This window comes from Equus asinus, chromosome 23, assembly GCF_041296235.1.
Source record: "Equus asinus isolate D_3611 breed Donkey chromosome 23, EquAss-T2T_v2, whole genome shotgun sequence".
Classification (NCBI taxonomy): domain Eukaryota; kingdom Metazoa; phylum Chordata; class Mammalia; order Perissodactyla; family Equidae; genus Equus; species Equus asinus.
The window spans coordinates 67437382-67454910 of record NC_091812.1 but is presented as its reverse complement, the minus strand read 5'-3'; the positions used below and the strand labels follow the sequence as shown (position 1 = coordinate 67454910).

Genomic DNA, 17529 nt, shown 5'->3' with positions numbered 1-17529 from the left:
ACACTGGCTAGTGTCAGAGACAGAGGCTGTATAGTAACCAATAACAACAACCTGCTTAGGCCCTGCTCCCCACCAGCAGTGGCAGGTGGAACTTGTGACCAGAGCCTTCAGGAACCACAGCAGAACCAGTGACCCAGCCCCAAGTGGCGGCACCCCTGACACCAGCTACACCACCAGTGGGGGCTGCAAACAAGTCTCTGGGTCACTAGACCCCAGCAGTGGTAGCGACACCTGTGAATCTGGCACAGCTGGCAGCAGTGCAGCCAGCACCCTGAGACAACCTGGGGAGCAGCAGTGCAGGGGGTGCATGGGGTGGCAGCATCCAAGCCCATGAAGAGCCTGTGGGGGAGCATGTGACCCAGGTGACCTGGGGAGCAGCAGAAGTGCTCGCAGCCTGGCGACCCTGTCGCCGATGCCTGAGACTGCAGCAACATTGTAAGCAGCAAGGCACTGGCAACCTCAGAGGCACAAGCGGCACAAGGAGGACACTGGTGATGCCTCTGGCAGAGGCTGGAGAGTGGAAAGTGCAGGCTCTCAGATACAACCAGAAGCAGCTCAGAACCAAAGTAACCAAAGCCATACCCAAATAAGCAAGGTGGTTACTACCCCAAATGTGCCAGCAGAGGATCTTTTCATCAGACACCATGAAGAACTACAGTAACACAGCAGAACAGAAAGAAAATAACAGCTCTCCAGAAACCAAACTTGAAGTCACAGAAGACTATAATCTAACTGACAGAGAGTTCAAAATAGCTGTCATGAAGAAACTCAATGAGGGGCCAGCCTGGTGGTGTAGTGGTTAAGTTCACGCGCTCCACTTTAGTGGCCTGGGGTTCGTGGGTTTGGATCCTGGGCATGGACCTACACATCACTCATCAAGCCATGCTGTGGTGGAGTCCCATATACAAAATAGGGGAAGACTGGTAATGGCTGTTAGCACAGGGACAATCTTCCTCACCAAGAAAAAAAGAAGCTGAATGAGAAAACTGGGAAAGACTGGTTAGTGAGGGTGGGAATAAAATTAACAGAAGGAGTACTTCATCAAAGAGATTGAACCTCTAAAAAAACCCCAGACATTCTGAAGATGAAGAACACAATGAGATGAAAAATAATATAGAAAGCATTAAAAATAGAGTAGATGATATGGAGGAAAGAATTAGTGAGCTCAAAGATAGAAACCTAGAAATGATTCAGGTGGAGGAGAGAGAACTAAGATTTTAAAAAAATGAAGAAATTCTTTTGAGAAATATCTGACTCAATTAGGAAAATTAACATAAGGATAATAAGTATCCCTGGATGAGATGAGAGAAAGGAGCAGAGAGCTTATTTAAAGAAATAATAGCTGAGAACTTCCCAAACCTGGGAAGGAATTGGACACGCAAGTACATGAAGGTAATAGAACTCCTAATTACATCAAAAAGACCTTCTCCAAGGCATATAATGTTGAAACTCAAACGTCAATGACAAAGAAAAATATTAAGGGCAGCAAGAGAGAAAAAAATAACCTGCAAAGGAACCCCTGTTAGGCTTTCAGCAGCTCTCTCAGCAGAAACCCTACAGGCTAGGAGAGAGTGGAATGATCTATTGAAAATAGTGAAAGACAAAAACTGTCAGCCAAGAATACTCTATCCAGTGAAATTATCCTTCAGATATGATGGAGGAATAAAATCTTTCCCAGATAAACAAAAGCTGAGGGAGTTCATTGCCACTAGACCTGCCTTACAAGAAATGTTGAAAGGAACCCTCCTACCTGAAACAAAAAGGCAAAGTTTGCAAAGCTTTGAGCAAGAATATAAATAGAATCAGAAAATTGCAGCTCTATAGCAGACTAGGTTAGTAAGCAATTATAACATAAAAGATAAAGGGAAAGAAAGCATCAAAAATAATTATAACCACTTCAATTTGGTCACAAACTTACACAAAAAACGATAGTGTGTGATGACAAAAACATAGAAGGGGAAGAGGAAAAGGACTGAACCTGCATAGACTAACAGAGATAAGAGGCTATCAGCAGACAAAGGACCATCTCATCTATGAGATCTTTTATATAAACCTCATAGTAACCACAAAACAAAAAATCAGAGCAGAGTCACAAATCATAAATAAAGAGAAAACTGAGAAAAACATCACAGAAAACCACCAAACTGAAATGACAGACAGAAATACAAGAAAAAAGAAACAATAGAATTATAGAACAACCAGAAAACAAAAGACAAAACGGCAGTATTAAGCCCTCATATATCAGTAATTGATCTAAATATAAATGGATTGAATTCACCATCAAAAGACAGAGTAGCTGGATGGATTAAAAAACAAGACCCAATGATATGCTGCCTCCAGGAAACACATCTCAGCTCTAAAGACAAACACAGGCTCAGAGTGAAGGGATGGAAGAAGATACTCCAAGCAAATGGCAAGCAAAAGAAAGTGGGTGTAGCCAAACTTATATCAGACAAAGCAGACTTCAAGACAAAAAAGATAACAAGAGACAAAGATGGGCATCATATAATGATAAAAGGGACATTCCACTAAGAAGACGTAACACTTAGGAATATATATGTGCCTAACACAGGAGCACCAAAGTATATAAAGCAGCTCTTAACAGACGTAAAGGGAGAAATTGACACCAACTCAATAATAGTAGGCGCACCTTAACACGACACTTAAGTCAGTGGATAGATCATCCAGACAGAAAAGTCAACAAGTAAACAGTAACCTTAAATGAAACACTAGAGCACATGGACTTAATAGATGTATATAGAACATTCCATCCAAATCCAGCAGGATACACATTCTTCTCAAATGCACACGGAACATTCTCAAAGATAGACCATATGTTGGGAAACAAAGCAAGCCTTAATAACTTTAAGAAGATTGATTTCACATCTTTTCTAACCACAATGCTATGAAACTAGAAATCAACTGCAAGAAAAAAGCTAGGAAAGTCACAAATATGTGGTGACTAAACAACATGCTACTGAACACCCAGTGGATGAATGAAGAAATCAAAGGAGAAATAGAAAAATACCTGGAGACAAATAGAAATGTAAACACAATATACCAAACTTTATGGGATGCAGTAAAAGCAGTGCTAAGAGGGAAGTTTATAGCAACACAGGCCTACCTTAAGAAAGAAGAAAAATCTCAATCTTACATTATACTTAAAAGAACTAGAAAAAGAAGAACAAAGCAAGCCCAAAGTCAGTAGAAGGAAGGAAATAATAAAAACTAGGGCAGAAATAAATGAAACAGAGACTATAAAAACAATAGAAAGGATCACTGAAACTAAGAGCTGGTTCTTTGAGAAGATAAACAAAATTGAGAAACTCTTAGCCAGATTCTCCAAGAAGAGAGAAGAATCAAATAAAATCAGAAATGAAAGAGGAGAAATTACAAAAGACACCACAGGAATACAAAGGATTATAAGAGAAAATACTATGAAAAGCTATATACCAACCAATTGGAAAACCTAGAAGAAACGGGTAAATTCTTAGACTCATACAATCTCCTAAAACTGAATCAAGAAGAAATAGAGAACCCGAATAGACCAATGAGAAGTAAAGATTTGAAATAGTAGTAAAAAACCTCCCCAAAAGCAAAAATCCAGGACCAGATGGCTTGTCTGGTGATTTCTGCTAAACATTCAAAGAAGATTTAATATCTATCCTTCTCAAACTCTTCAAAAAATTGAGGAGGATGGGATACTTCCTAGCCCGTTCTACAAGGCCAACATTACCCTGATAGCAGAACCAGACAAGGACAACACTAAAAAGGAAAATCACGGGCCAGTAATGCTCACAAATGTAGATGCAGGAATCTTTGATGAAATATGAGCAAATCAAATACAACAATACATTAAAAGAATCATATGCCACAATCAAGTGGGATTTATTCCAGGGATGTGGGGATGGTTCAACGTCTGCAAAGTAATCAATGTGATACACCACATTAACAAAGTGAATAAAAAGCACATGATCATCTCAGTAGATGCAGAGAAAGCACTTAACAAGATCCAACATCCATTTATGATAAAAACTATCAATAAAATGTGTATAGAAGGAAAGTAATTCAATATACTTAAGGCTGTATATGACAAACCTACAGCCAACATCATACTGAGTGGTGAAAAACTGAAAGCTATTCCTCTGAGAACAGAAACAAGACATGGGTGCCCACTCTTGCCAGTCCTATTCAACATAGTACTGGAGGTTTTGGCCAGAGCAATTAGGCAAGAAATAGAAATGAAAAGATCCAAATTGGAAAGGAAGAAGTAAAACTGGCAGTATTTGCAGGTGACATGATTCTATATGTAGAAAACCCTAAAGAATACACCAAAAATAATCAGCGAATATAGTAAAATTGAAGGGTACAAAATCAATACACAAAAATCAGTTGCACTTCTATACACTAACAACAAACTTGTGGAAAGAGAAATCAAGAATACAATCCCATTTACAATCACAACAAAAGGAATAAAATACCTAGGAATAAATTTAACCAAGGAGTTGAATGACCTACGCAATGAAAACTGTAAGACGTTGTTGAAAGAAATCAAAGGAGACGTAAAGAAATGGAAAGATACTCTGTACTCATGGATTGGAAAAAATAAACATGGTTAAAATGTCCATATTATCTGAAGCAATTTACAGATTCAATGCAATCCCAATCGGAATCCCAATGGTATTCTTCATGGAGAGAGAACAAAGAATCCTAAAATTTTTATGGAACAACAAAAGCCTCCAAAAAGCCAAAGCAATCCTGAGAAAAAGGAACAAAGTTGGAAGTATCACTTTCCCTGCATTCAAAATATACTACAAAGCTGTAATAATCCAAACAGTAGGTACTTGCAGAAAAACAGACACACAGATCAATGGAACAGAATTGAGAGCCCAGAAATAAAACCACACATCTATGGACAGCTAATCGACAAAGGAGCCAAGAACATACAATGGAAAAAGGAAAGTCTCTTCAATAAATGGTGTTGGGAAAACGAGACAGCCACATGGAAAAGAGTGAAGCAGACCAGTATCTTACACCATACACAAAAATTAACTTAATATAGATTAAAGACTTGAGTGTAAGACCTGGAACCATAAATCTAGAAGAAAACGTAGGCAGTACACTCTTTGATGTTGGTCTTGGCAGTATCTTTACAAACACCATGTCCAGTCAGGCAAGGGCAACAAAAGAAAAAATAAATAAATGGGACTACATCAGACTAAAACCTTCTGCAAGGCAAAGGAAACCATCAGCAAAATGAAAAGACAACCCACCAACTGGGAGAAAATATTTGTAAATCATATATCTGACAAGGGGTTAATTTCCAAAATATATGAAGAACTCATACCACTCAACAACAAAAAAAGTGAACAATCCGATCCATTAATGGGCTTAAGGTATGAACAGACATTTTTCCAAAGAAGATATACAGATGGCCAACAGGAACATGAAAAGAAGTTAAAATCACTAATTATTAGGGAAATGCAAATCAAAAGTACAATGAGATATCACCTCACACCTGTCAGAAATGCTACAATTAACAAGACAAGAAATAAGCATTGGAGAGGATGTGGAGAAAAGGGAACCCTCATAACACCGCTGGTGGGAATGCAAACTGGTACAGCCACTGTGGAATACAGTATGGAAGTTTCTCAAAAAATTAAAAATAGAAATACCATGTGATGGAACTATTCCACTTCTAGGTATTTATGCAAAGAACATAAAAACACAAAAGCATAAAGATGAATATACACCCCTATGTTCACTGCAGCATTACTCACAATAGCCAAGATGTGGAAGCAACCCAAGTGCCCATCAACTGATGAATGGGTAAAGAAGATATGGTGTATATATTCAATAGAATACTACTCAGCCATAAAAAATCCCCCAAATCATGCCATTTGCAACAACATGGATGGACCTTGAGGGTATTATGCTAAGTGAAACAAGTCAGAAAGACAAATACCATATTATTTCACTCATGTGGAAGAGAAACAAGCACATAGATAAGGAGAACAGATTAGTGGTTACCAGAGGGGAAAGGGGCATCGAAAGGGATAAAGGGGCACACATGTATGGTGACGGATAAAAATTAGGCTATTGGTGGTGAACACAATGTAGTCTATACAGAAGCTGATATATAATAGTGTACACCTGAAATTTCACAATGTTATAAACCAGTTTGATCTCAATAAAATAATTTAAATAAGAAAATGAATAGAAGAAAATGTAAGAGAAAATCTGTATGATTTTGAGACAAAGATTTCTTAGCTGAGAGAATGAAAAGCCAGCCACAGAGTGAGAGGAGCTATCTGCAGAGTACATTTGTAATAAAGGGCTCATATCCAGAATATGTGAAGAAGCGTAAGAAGACACAAGCCAACAGAAAAAAGAGGAAAAAATTATGAACAGACATTTTATGGCATGTTCCATGAGCAAACAGAGGTGCTGTGCCTTGTTAGGGAATGCAATTAAAACCACAGGAAGAGGCACCGCAGACACCACGATGGCCAAATGGAGGACACTGATGGCACCAAGTTGCAGCCCTGCGGCTCTGGGATGTGGCGGGTGGGAAACATGATCCAGAAGGGCCACTTTGAGAACAGTCTGGAAGTTTCTTACAGAGTTAGACATGCGTCTGCCATCTAACCCAGCCATCCCACTCCTAGGCATTCACCCACGAGAAGTGAAATCCTGTTATGCAAGGACATGAACCTGAGTGTCCTGAGCTTTTTTCATCCTAGCTTCAAATGAACCAAACAACGCATCGGCTGGTGAGCTGGGGGACAGCATATAGTGAGATCCTGATGGCAGTGAGAGGAGCGGACCTCTCTTGCCATGTGTGTGAACCTCACAACAAAGAAAGTGTGCGGGATGGCCTGTCTGTGAAGCCCTGGAGAAGGCACAGCTACAGTGACAGGAAGCAGAGCAGCAGTGCCTGGGGCTGGGCTGGAGGGTCACAGGGAAGCTTTGGGGTGACGGAACCGTGTTTCCTGGTGTGGTGGTCACATTAATGTATGCAGTTGTCAGAGCTCAGTGCTTAACCTTGACGGATTTTACTGCACGTAAAATATATCACTGAAACTGCTTTACAAAATTATGGTCTCTGATGAACCAGGCTACCCGTGTCAGCAGTTAATCCTTTCACTGTCCCTGACGGCTGTCTTAAACATTCCTCCCTCCCTTCCAGACCTCTCCAGTTTCACGCTCTTTCTCTCGCAGCTCCTTTGTCTTAGGATGTGGAGAGCCTCCCTGCTTCTTGCTCCCTTGGCTGCATTCTTCATACATGTCCATTTCCCGTCCTTTTTCCACCCGAGACTAGCCCGCACTGGCTTTCTTGAGCCGTTGTCATGAGCACACCTGGGGAGCCTCTGTGTACCTCATCCCGTCAGCCCCTTTCCTCCTGGGTAGCAGCTCTCTCTTGACCCTCAGCTTGTAAATGGGGTCCAGCCTTCTCCTAGCTCCCTTCCCATCTACAGATCACCCAAACCTCCCGCAGTGTCCCCAACAGCATAACCTCCAGCTTGAATTTTGGCCTCCGCAGTGGGCCTTGGTTCTGTATTCCTTGCGACTGCATCCTTTCTTTGACTTCCCTGTGAGCCAGCTCCCCAGTTGCAAGTGCCTTCCCTAGGGTCCCTCTGCCTTGCTGTAGTCCTCACACTTTTCCTCTGGGACATCTCGCCCGCTCTTAAGGATTCAGTGGCCATCTGTATGTTGATGGCTCTCCAGTGTGCTTTTCCCAGTGAGACCCCTTCCCCGAACGTGGTGACCCCGCTGTCCTCCAAGCCGTCTCCACTTGGACTCTCCTGCTGTGCCCTAGACTTGACCTTTCTAACTCGGAAAGGTCGTCCTGTTCTCTAAATGGATATATTCTCCTGTATTTTGTTTCCCAGCCAGTGACACCACTGTCCCTGCAGTCCTCAGGGTAGAAGTTGGGAATTCTCTTTGATTCTTCCCCTCCTTGCCTCTAGTCTGACCTCTGACTCGCCTGTCCTCTCCTACCAGACCACTGGTGCTGCTGGTGATTGGGTTTGTGCAGGAGCTGTTTGTGGTCCCTTTTTGGCCCTCTGCCCTCATGCCCGTCCTCCTGTGCCTCACACTTGGGCCTGACTTCATACCTCCTGTTGACCATCTTTCCCTTCATTGACAACAGAGGTTTGGGTTTCATGGATCTGTCAAGAAAAAGTTGGGAGGACTACCATAGTGTTGCAAACTTTTAGTTGTTCTAAATAAGAATATTAGAAGAAAGGGGAACTCACCATCCACTATCATTTCAACACTAAAAGAGGCCTAGTTTAGAAGACAAGACCAGAGAGTAGTGGCCAAGTGTGCTCCTTGGATGTGGATGGGGCCTCCACCTGTTGGCTCCCACAGGCGCCTCAGCCAGCTCCTCTGTCAGGTAGGGACATGCAGAGTACGCCCACTGTGTCTGTGAGGGTCAAGTGAAATAATGCCTGCCCAGAGCAGTGCCTGGCACATAGCTCCCGATCCTAGGAAAGTGACACCCCTGCCCGGGAGAGGACCACCACCCAGGGTGCTTCCGCAGGGCCCCGTGTGCACCTATCTGTTGGAGCCTGGCCTGCTGGGGCCCCTTGCTCAGGAAGTGTGACGAGAGTTCTTCTTTGTTCAATTGTAGTGCTTTACACACTTCAGATTTAAATCCGATGAATACTTCAGTGTGTCTGCGTAGCAGTTTCCACCTGCAGAGCTATGATCCCATTTAGCAGCATCTGTGGTTAATTGTGTTTTAGCAGCCTTTTTGTAGCTTTATTTAGGCAAGTGAGTATGAGGCATTGATACATGTCATAACTGCCAGGACTCTTGAAGGCGTGGCCATTGGTGATTACATGGCAGTTGTGGTATTGCGACGTTTTCCTCACTCTTGACTCCTTTAGAAGCTCTGGGTCTGGGGTGTGTTCCGTGATTCATGGGTGGAGGGCTGGCTAGAACAGACTGCGGACCCCTCACACAGCTCTGAGACCGCACTCGGAGGGTCTGTGCACAGTGTGGACACCCCCTCCCCACTCTGCTGGCCATGTCCTTCCTCCTGGTGTCCTCCAAGGGCCCTGTGGGAGACTGGTCAGCCCTCTGTCTCCTACAAGAATGGGAGCCTCTTGAAGTCAGGACGCTGGGGCTGCTCTATCCTGCTTTCTGGCACAGCGTCTTACCTACAAGGAAATACTGACCAAATCATGTTCCTAGTTTCCTTCCCTGAAATAGCCTGGATTCAGAGTATTTATAATCATTGCAGTTTGCTGTTTTCCAAGAGGCAGGTGAGTGGATCAGGTTCTTCTGCTTCAGCAGTGACATCACGTGAAACTGGTGTTTAAGTGAGCAGCCAAGAGCTTGTTTGGGAGGCTGCACCCACAGTCTTAGGATCAGAGTTTTCACAGTATGTTCAATTAGTGGATGAATCCTCTGGGGACTGAGAGTGGCTTTTAGAGGTCAGGCCAGACACACTACAGATAACCAGTGTGTGGAAGACCGAGTGTGGCTGTGATTTGTGCTTTGGATTCCGTGCTGTCGTTATTGTTGTCCTGATAATTGGTGTAAAAGTGGTGTGTATTCCTGTTTCTTGATAACTTCACATCCAGCAGTTAGTCTTTAGACCGTAGGACAAGGAATCAAACAACCGTGGCGCCTGCAGAAACGTGCGTGATGTGTTTATAACATTCACGTGGGGTTTGGACGCCAGCTGGGAGATATCAGGAAGGGTTTTTTTGTTCTTTTTCACTTAGTCAAAATTTATTTCAGACTAATCAAAATGTTAGTACTGCAGTTTCTTATCGTATATAAATACTTCATGTAAAACTTTGAAAATGTAGGTACTGTGTCACCTAATCCCTAACAGCACACTATAAGATTTTCAAAAGCAAAATAAAATAGCAGCGAACTTTGACATACTTATGAGCAGCAAGAGTTCACCTGTGTAAGCTCAGTGCTAGTCAGCAAACACCAATCTGCTTTTATGCTTCGAATGGTTATTTTTAACTTTGCTTCATTTTTTTTTTTTAAAGATTTTATTTTTTCCTTTTTCTCCCAAAGCCCCCCGGTACATAGTTGTGTATTCTTCGTTGTGGGTTCTTCTAGTTGTGGCATGTGGGACGCTGCCTCAGCGTGGTCTGATGAGCAGTGCCATGTCCGTGCCCAGGATTCGAACTAACGAAACACTGGGCCGCCTGCTGCGGAGCGCGCGAACTTAACCACTCAGCCACGGGGCCAGCCCCAACTTTCTTCATTTTTTTCAAGTATGTATACTTCTAACATTTACATTTTCTAAAAATCTTTATAAAGAAAATATTTTGTCATAAACTATATTCTTTACCATAAATTAACATGCCATAAAGTAAAGCGTAGTCCAACTAAATGCACCATTTTCTCCACTCCAGAGTCAGGTGTAGGTAACACTTAATATACTTTAGAGATATTTTTTATTGAAGGCAGATGTCTGACTCCTATATGCAAATTGGAGGAACGTGATTGGTAAGAAATTCTCCCTCTGAAGTTACCTCCCGCCTCCCAAGTCCCCACACACACCATCTGGTGGGCAGCCATTCACTTTGCTATTTCAGGGGCTCAATTTGTGGCTTTAGTTTCCTAAACATCTGAGGATTTCAAATTTCTGTCAGTATAAAGAGAAAGACTTAAGTGGCAATAAATCATATATTCTGTTTGAGGAAAAGTGCATAGGATAAAGATTATTTAAGAAGTAAGTAAAACTTTATCCGTTTTCCCAGGCCACAAGTCCTGTTTAGCCTGTTTGAATTACACGTGCGCACACATCTCAAACAGAGCTTAATTGGCTCTTCCATAGTTTCCTGGATCTGTGGGGTGGGGGGGCTAACTTTCTGTATTAAGAAACCGGTGTATATAAAAGTATTCCGCTAACTTGCGTGGCAGACCTCATGCTGATGTTCCTTTCTGAAGGTGTAGGACAGACATGCTTGCTGGTCACTGTTCATGGAGTGACAGGCATGGAACCGTGTGGATAGGCTCAGGCTCTGGTCGGCGCACAGGTGTAAGGTTCAAAGGAGAAAGGAACTGAAGTGAAGAAAAATTTGAACGAGAATATCCATTCTTTAGAAGGGAGGATAAGTGTCATCCAACGCAAAAATATGACATCTATAGATTTGGAAAATGCTCACTTTGTCTTAAAAAACAAACCGGAAGTGTTCTGAATGGGGTTTTGAGACCACTTAGAATTCGAACAGGGTCTGTACAGAAATGAAACGTATACAGTGGTTTGACCTCATGAAAGAAATGATTAAATAAAACAAAATTTCACAAGTCTTCATGTCTATTATACAATATATTAATGTGTGATAGATCGACAGTGCGGTGTCTGGATTCTCCCCGAGTCTGTATGATAAACCGCCCGTCTGCTGGATGCATTTCTGCCTGGGACAGCAGGTGCAGTGGAAGTGCAGACCTGTTCACGTTTACCAGGAAAGTGGGAGTCTCACCTCTGACAAGGGACCTGCCATTTTATTAGAAGCATTTTATTTCCATCATGTGAAAGTTAAGACCCTGTCAAGTTATCCTTTCTAGTGGTACATTTTAGAGCGCTTTGGAAGAGTTTTTAATTAACATTAGAAGAGACTAGAATCTTGGATTTTAATGGAATCCTTTGCTGCTTTGGCATCATTAGTTTAATTTAACAGGTGAAAGATAATATGGTAACTACACTATACTGAATTTGCAGCTGTAGAAAAATGTTTGATTTTAAAAATATAACCAAGATGAGACTACAGAATTATAAGCAGTGAAATACTAGAAAACCGTGAATAAAAATTGCTTCTTTAGCAGGGACCCTTCATTGTTTTGTTTTTAGGAGTGTGGGAGTGATTGTTTTTTGGGTTTCAGACGTTCTTATAATGTAGTTGTTTCTTAGCTCCCATGTTGCAGCCCTTGAATTGTTAGAACAATGGATGGAAATCAGACACTGAAGGGTCAGAGACCGCAGTGAGGACTGCCCACGGGGTGTCTCTGAGGGTCTGCAGGTGGCTGCCCTGGGCCGTGTCACGCTTCTGGCTGCTCATGCCACCCCAGGTTCATCTCCACCTGCAGTGTGGGTTCCAGGGATGCGTGGGCCCTCCCTGCTGCTTGTTCAGGCGGCTAGCCCTGGTGTCACGCTGCCTGCAGGCTCGCAAGGCCCACAAGGCCTGGTGTCAGGGGCAGGCCGGGCACCCCTGACCACCAGGGCTCCTGACGGGGTTCAGAGGGAGATACAAAGTAGAGGTTGTGGAGAGAGGCAAAGGCACAGGGGATCCTCACAGGTGGTGGAAGGGGTGCCTGCTGGCCTGGGATTCTGAAGGTCACAGGGGAAGCTGGTGAGGCTGGGGTGTTCCATCCTGTCCACCGCCCGGAGGCGGCAGCAGTGCACATGTCCCTGTAGGAAACTGGAGACTGGGGGAAAGATGATGCTGAGAGGGAAGATCTTTCACGTAAGAGATATTTTGTGTGGGGCAGTTATCATCAGTTTCCACACAGATAGTATCTGTTATTTGATTATCCTGCCTAGAGGCAGAGGAGTGAGGTATACAGTCTCTTGGAGGTCTTTTCCAGCTCCAAATTTTTGTTTCTTTACTTGCAAAGCAAGTAACTAACAATTAGCAAGCTTGCCACAAAGCGCCATAAAAAAGGCAATTGCTGATAAATGTTTGCTTTTTAATTAAACAGAATTTACTTTCTGTCCTTGGAGATAGAAAACATATATGTTTCCAACTTTAATTTAGATGTGTTATAATTTGTTTGACTTTTGTTTTTTCCTAACATTAAACTTTGAGGCTAAAATAAAAACAAAACTGCTCAAAGAAAAGAAAAAAGGAGAAGAAATGGGCCTTCCACTAAAGTATTTTGAAGTCTATCTCTGAGCAGTGAGCTCTTCATTTATTGGGTCTCAGTGTTAATTTTGTTTTTACGAACAACTGAGGACAGATGCCTGCAGCTCTCCTGGGTATCGACCCCTGCAGTGGGATGAGCAGATGCTATTCAGAGGGTCTTTGGGAAGATTTAGCAACGTAAGGGGCTGCACTTTTTGTGGCTCGACAAATCTTGCTGCGTTTTTTTCCGTTGAAGGTATGTAGAGACGTGCCTCTGTCTGTGGTGTGGATATCCGTGTGTGTAGATACACGTAGTCATGATTAAGGTGGCCAGCATTTTCAGGGAGTTTTTCTTTTCCCCATTGGATTCATTCTTTTGACACTCAGTTTTCCAGCCAATAGGAATGTATGATTTATGATTTCCCCCACATACACATTGTGGCAAGGTTTTTAAAGAAAGTACAAAGTAAAAGTTGTGTGAAAAGTTTACTAAATTGCTGAGTCAGCTGGCCCTGAGATGCATTGTTGCCCGCCAGCTTCTGCCCCGAGGATGGGGCAGGCACAGGGCACCCCCGAGCTGGCTTTGGAAGGCTGAGTCTGAATGATGTGGGAGGGCAAGAGCTGGTGAGGTGGGGGAGGGTCTGGGCCGTGGGAAATTACAAAGCACGCAGGCTTACGGTGGTCTTAATTAGCCACTGAAGGATTAGGGGCCCTTTGATTACAGGATCTGTTCGCTTCAAGGATCTTTTAGCCACAGTATTGTTGGGGGTGGGTAGTGAAGACGGTTATCTGTAGGAATGAAAGTGACAAACTCTCATTTTCATCGAAGCGGACGTGATGGTGAGCTGCTGCTCTCTTGTCTGTGGTGCCCAGGGGCAGCGTGCGCACCCCTGGGGTAAAGCCCTCTTCCTGTTTTGGCCATTTTTATATCCAGTAAATTCTGTTCTCACCGTGTTGTCATTTTTCTGTTCTGTATATAAAATCCTTCCCCAACAGCCAGCCTTTCCAGTATTGTACACAACATAACGTGGTAATCCTAGGCTTTTTGAGTGCCAAGGGACATGGGTGGGCAACTAGCCCCAACTGTACTTAGGGACAGGCAGTCGAGGCCCAGAGAGGGGGTTGTCCAGGCCCCGGAGCTCGAGCCCACGGGCCGCTGCAGATGCTCCCCATCCCCGTGGTGTGTGCGCCCCAAGGGGAGATGTCGAGTGTTTCTGTCCTGACTCCCTGCTCCTGGGCTGCTGCCAGCCAGCCCTCCTCCCTGCCCTGCTGTGGGACTAAACACCCCAGATGGCAGAATGGTTGGACTCCCATTTCTCCCAGACTGATGAACGTGTGGCTCCAAGACTGCTTAGCCTGCAGCACGTGTGTGTCTGTGGTTCTTCTTTTTCTGAGGGGGATTGGGTTTCTAGGCATGTTCTTGTGATCTGCCCCCCACAGACATTTTGTCGTCCTCTAGAGCTCATTATGATGGGATTCACCCTCAGCAGATACTGAGACAGCTGATCAAGTGCAGGGAACATTGTTTAAGAAAAATACTGCTTTTTTAAAAGGAAATTGAGTGTTTTCTGGGACATCTGCAAATTTGCATGATAGTAACTAAAAAGTGTAAATGTCTGTTTTCCTGAAGTTTCTTCCATCCCGTCAGCTTAGGCAACACAAGTTTATTATCTTACAGTTCTAGAGGTCACAAGTCCAAAATGGGTCTCCCTGGGCTGAAATCAAGGTCTCAGCAGGACCACATTCCTTCTGGAGGCCCTGCTGCCTGTGGCCCGTCCTCCATCGTCAAGGCCAGCAGTGGCCGGCTTGTCCTTCTCCACGTCATTTCTGAAACCAGCTCCTCTGCCTCTCTTTCCCCTAAGGAGACCCTGAGGTGGGGCCATTGGAGTCACCAGGGCCACGGGCTTGGCCTGAGGTCAACCGGCTGCTGCGTGACAGCCACGTTCACAAGTGTGCGGGCTGGAGTACCCAGCTCTGGAGGCCAAGCCTTTGATGGTTTTGCCCTCTTTTTTTATCCTTATGGTTCAGAACTAAATAGGAAATAGAGATGTCATTTCATGGTATTATTCAGTTTCTTTTAATTGCTGGAAACAAAGTTAATACCTGATAGTCTTTGTTTTTAAGAACAAGGGCATAGCTATAATTATAGCATAAATTTCATTAAATTCAGGTATCTTTTTTTGCATGTATTTTTTCATTTTCATGAGAAATTTCAAAACCTTTTTTTTTAAATCTGTTTACTTACCTTTTCTTGATATCAGCTATTCTGGGGCGGTAAAATATTTCTACACTTTATTCCATGTGTCTTTCACCAGACATGTTCCTTAGCATCGTGGGTACTGTTTTCCTCCTGTTCAGAGCTGGCCTTGGGCTCTGCAGTGTACTTGGGCACTTGGGGATGTGTTTGCCCTGCACAGCTTCCTGGTGGCTGGGAGTAAAAGAAAGGAAGCATTGTGACCTGGGGCTCTCGGAGCTGGCTCACTGTTGCTGGTGGGGTGCAGGGCCCAGACTCGGGATGGGTGGTGAGGCAGTCAGTGCTCAGTGACCCAGCTGGGTCGCAGCAGCTGAGTTGTATTCATCAGCTGAAAGGGAGATCCAGGGCTTGCACCTCAGACGACAAAGTCTTGGGGACCAGAGCTCACGGATGGGTCATAATTAGACCCCTGGGAGGACACGCCTGGAATCCCGGGCCCTGTGTTGGGAATTAGCATGTTGACACATGCACTTGTTTTCTCAGGTCCGGGCCCACCAGCTGGTCTTGCCGCCATGCGACGTGGTGATTAAGGCCGTGGCCGACTACGTCCGCAACATCCAGGACACCTCGGACTTGGATGCCATAGCAAAAGATGTTTTCCAGCATTCTCAGGTAGAGATGCAGGCTCCCGGGCTGTGCTGTGCGTGGCGGTGCAGCCCAGGTTTGGAAGAGGCTTGAGAGCACATGCTGGCGGGCGGTGTCCAGGAGGGCTGGCCTGGCTGTCAGGCCTCTGTGCTGACCGGGAGGGTTGGACCTCACCTAGCTCCTCCAGCCTCCCGCTAGCCTGCACAGAGGAGGCGCTGAGGTAGACGAGTACTCAGGTGTCTGCTGCTCCTGGAGTCTCCGTCGTCACTGGAGAGGGTTTCTACCGAGAGGACGGACGTGTCAAGTGGGTCGAATGGGATTGTGAGCCTGACCATTTGTTCCTTCAGGGGATGGTCAGCAACTCCTTCCTTTTTTGGAAAGTAATGAATGCCAGTGTGTCAGGGTTAGTAGAAAACTGAGGTTTGTGTGACTTCCAGTCCTCTCTCCGAAGAGCTGGAACCACTGCTCACCGTGCTGGAGATGGGAAGTTCGCCTCTCCAGGTGGCACCTGGGCCCTGGCCAAGGAGGGGCCGAGGGATTGGGGCTGCTCCCAGAACCCAGGTTTCCTGCTGCCGCGGCAGATTCCATGTTAACTACATTGCTCTGAGAGAATTAATGTTCGATTTACTTCTTTAATAATAGAGTGTTGATTTTCTTGAAGGTTTTAATGTCATTCTAAACTCTTTATCTAGATACATGTGCTGAATTGTAAAAATATGTTAATACACATGACCGCTGCACACTAATTTACCAAGATTTTCCTGTGTTTATTTCAGTCTAGAACAGATGACAAAGTTATTCGATTTAAGAGAGCAATTGGCTATTATTCAGCGACTAGTAAACCTATGGCGTTCCACCCACCACATTACTTAGGTAAGTAAATCAGCCTCGGTGATGGATGCTGACCACGCAGTGACCAAAGGGTTCCACGAGTCAACCGAAGGCCTTGTTGGCTTATTCTTTTGAAAGGAGATCTCTGCAATTATACAAATAAGTATATCCAGACCTCAGGAGCAGCCTCAGTAGTGATCCTTGATGGTGCTGAGGAGCGAGAGGGACCTGGAGCCTCTTGAGAGGGGGGAGAGCGGGGCTGGGCCATGGCCAGGAGGGGCGCGATGCTGCAGTCTTGCGTCCCGAGTGCAGGACACCAAGGACACAGAAGACCCCCCCCCTTTATCTACAGACCACACACATGTGGTGCACGTGTGTCCCCTCTTCTGTTGCCCTTTTTTTTTTTGCAGAAGACCAGATTTAACTCAGATTTGAAACTGGGGAATAGAAGCAATTAGAAGCTGTTGGCCTGAAGCCTGCTTGGTAGTGACTGTCTCCTGGGAGGCTGGACAACACCTGCCCTAAGTTCCAGCCTCCTACCGAGTGAGACAGCCTCTGTTAGAGTCCAGAGCAGGAAAGCTGTGAGCATCAGTGCTGCCGGCTGTGATTTCAGTCGTGTTCACTTCCTGCAACGGAAGAAGGCGTGTCCTGAGACCTCAGAGGAACTAGCCTTGTCACTGGTCTCAGGAGGTTAATCCTGCTAATCATGTCCCCGATGGCACCTTCATGTGGGGGTGCTCATTCATTCGCTTATCCAGGTGCAGTGCTGCTGTGTGCCATGGCATGGGGAGCAGAGACCAAAGGTGTGTGCTGGCTCTCTGTAGCCGTCTGCGGGTGGATGACAGACTAATGAGTCTGGGTGGTCTTGTGCAACGTGAGCCAGGAGATGGGGCAGCCGGCATAGGCCCAGCTGCCGTCAGCGCTCCCGAGGGGGTGCGCTCGCTCTGCTGCTGCTCCTGCCCCCACTGTTCGTTTTCCCCCCACAGCCAGGGGAGTGTTTAAAGATGTCAGTCAGCCCATGCCACTCCCACACTGGGA

General features: G+C 44.8%; 1 protein-coding gene across 2 annotated transcripts in view; it reads left to right on the top strand.

Annotated features, from left to right (window-relative positions):
• Window positions 1-17529, top strand: part of FAM120A (family with sequence similarity 120 member A) — a 110755-nt gene that overhangs the window by 30852 nt on the left and 62374 nt on the right. For both annotated transcript variants that reach the window (XM_044756744.2, XM_044756746.2), the window contains exons 4-5: window positions 15559-15687; window positions 16437-16533. In XM_044756744.2, the coding sequence (XP_044612679.1) occupies window positions 15559-15687; window positions 16437-16533 (226 nt within the window). The remainder of the gene's footprint in view (window positions 1-15558; window positions 15688-16436; window positions 16534-17529) is intronic.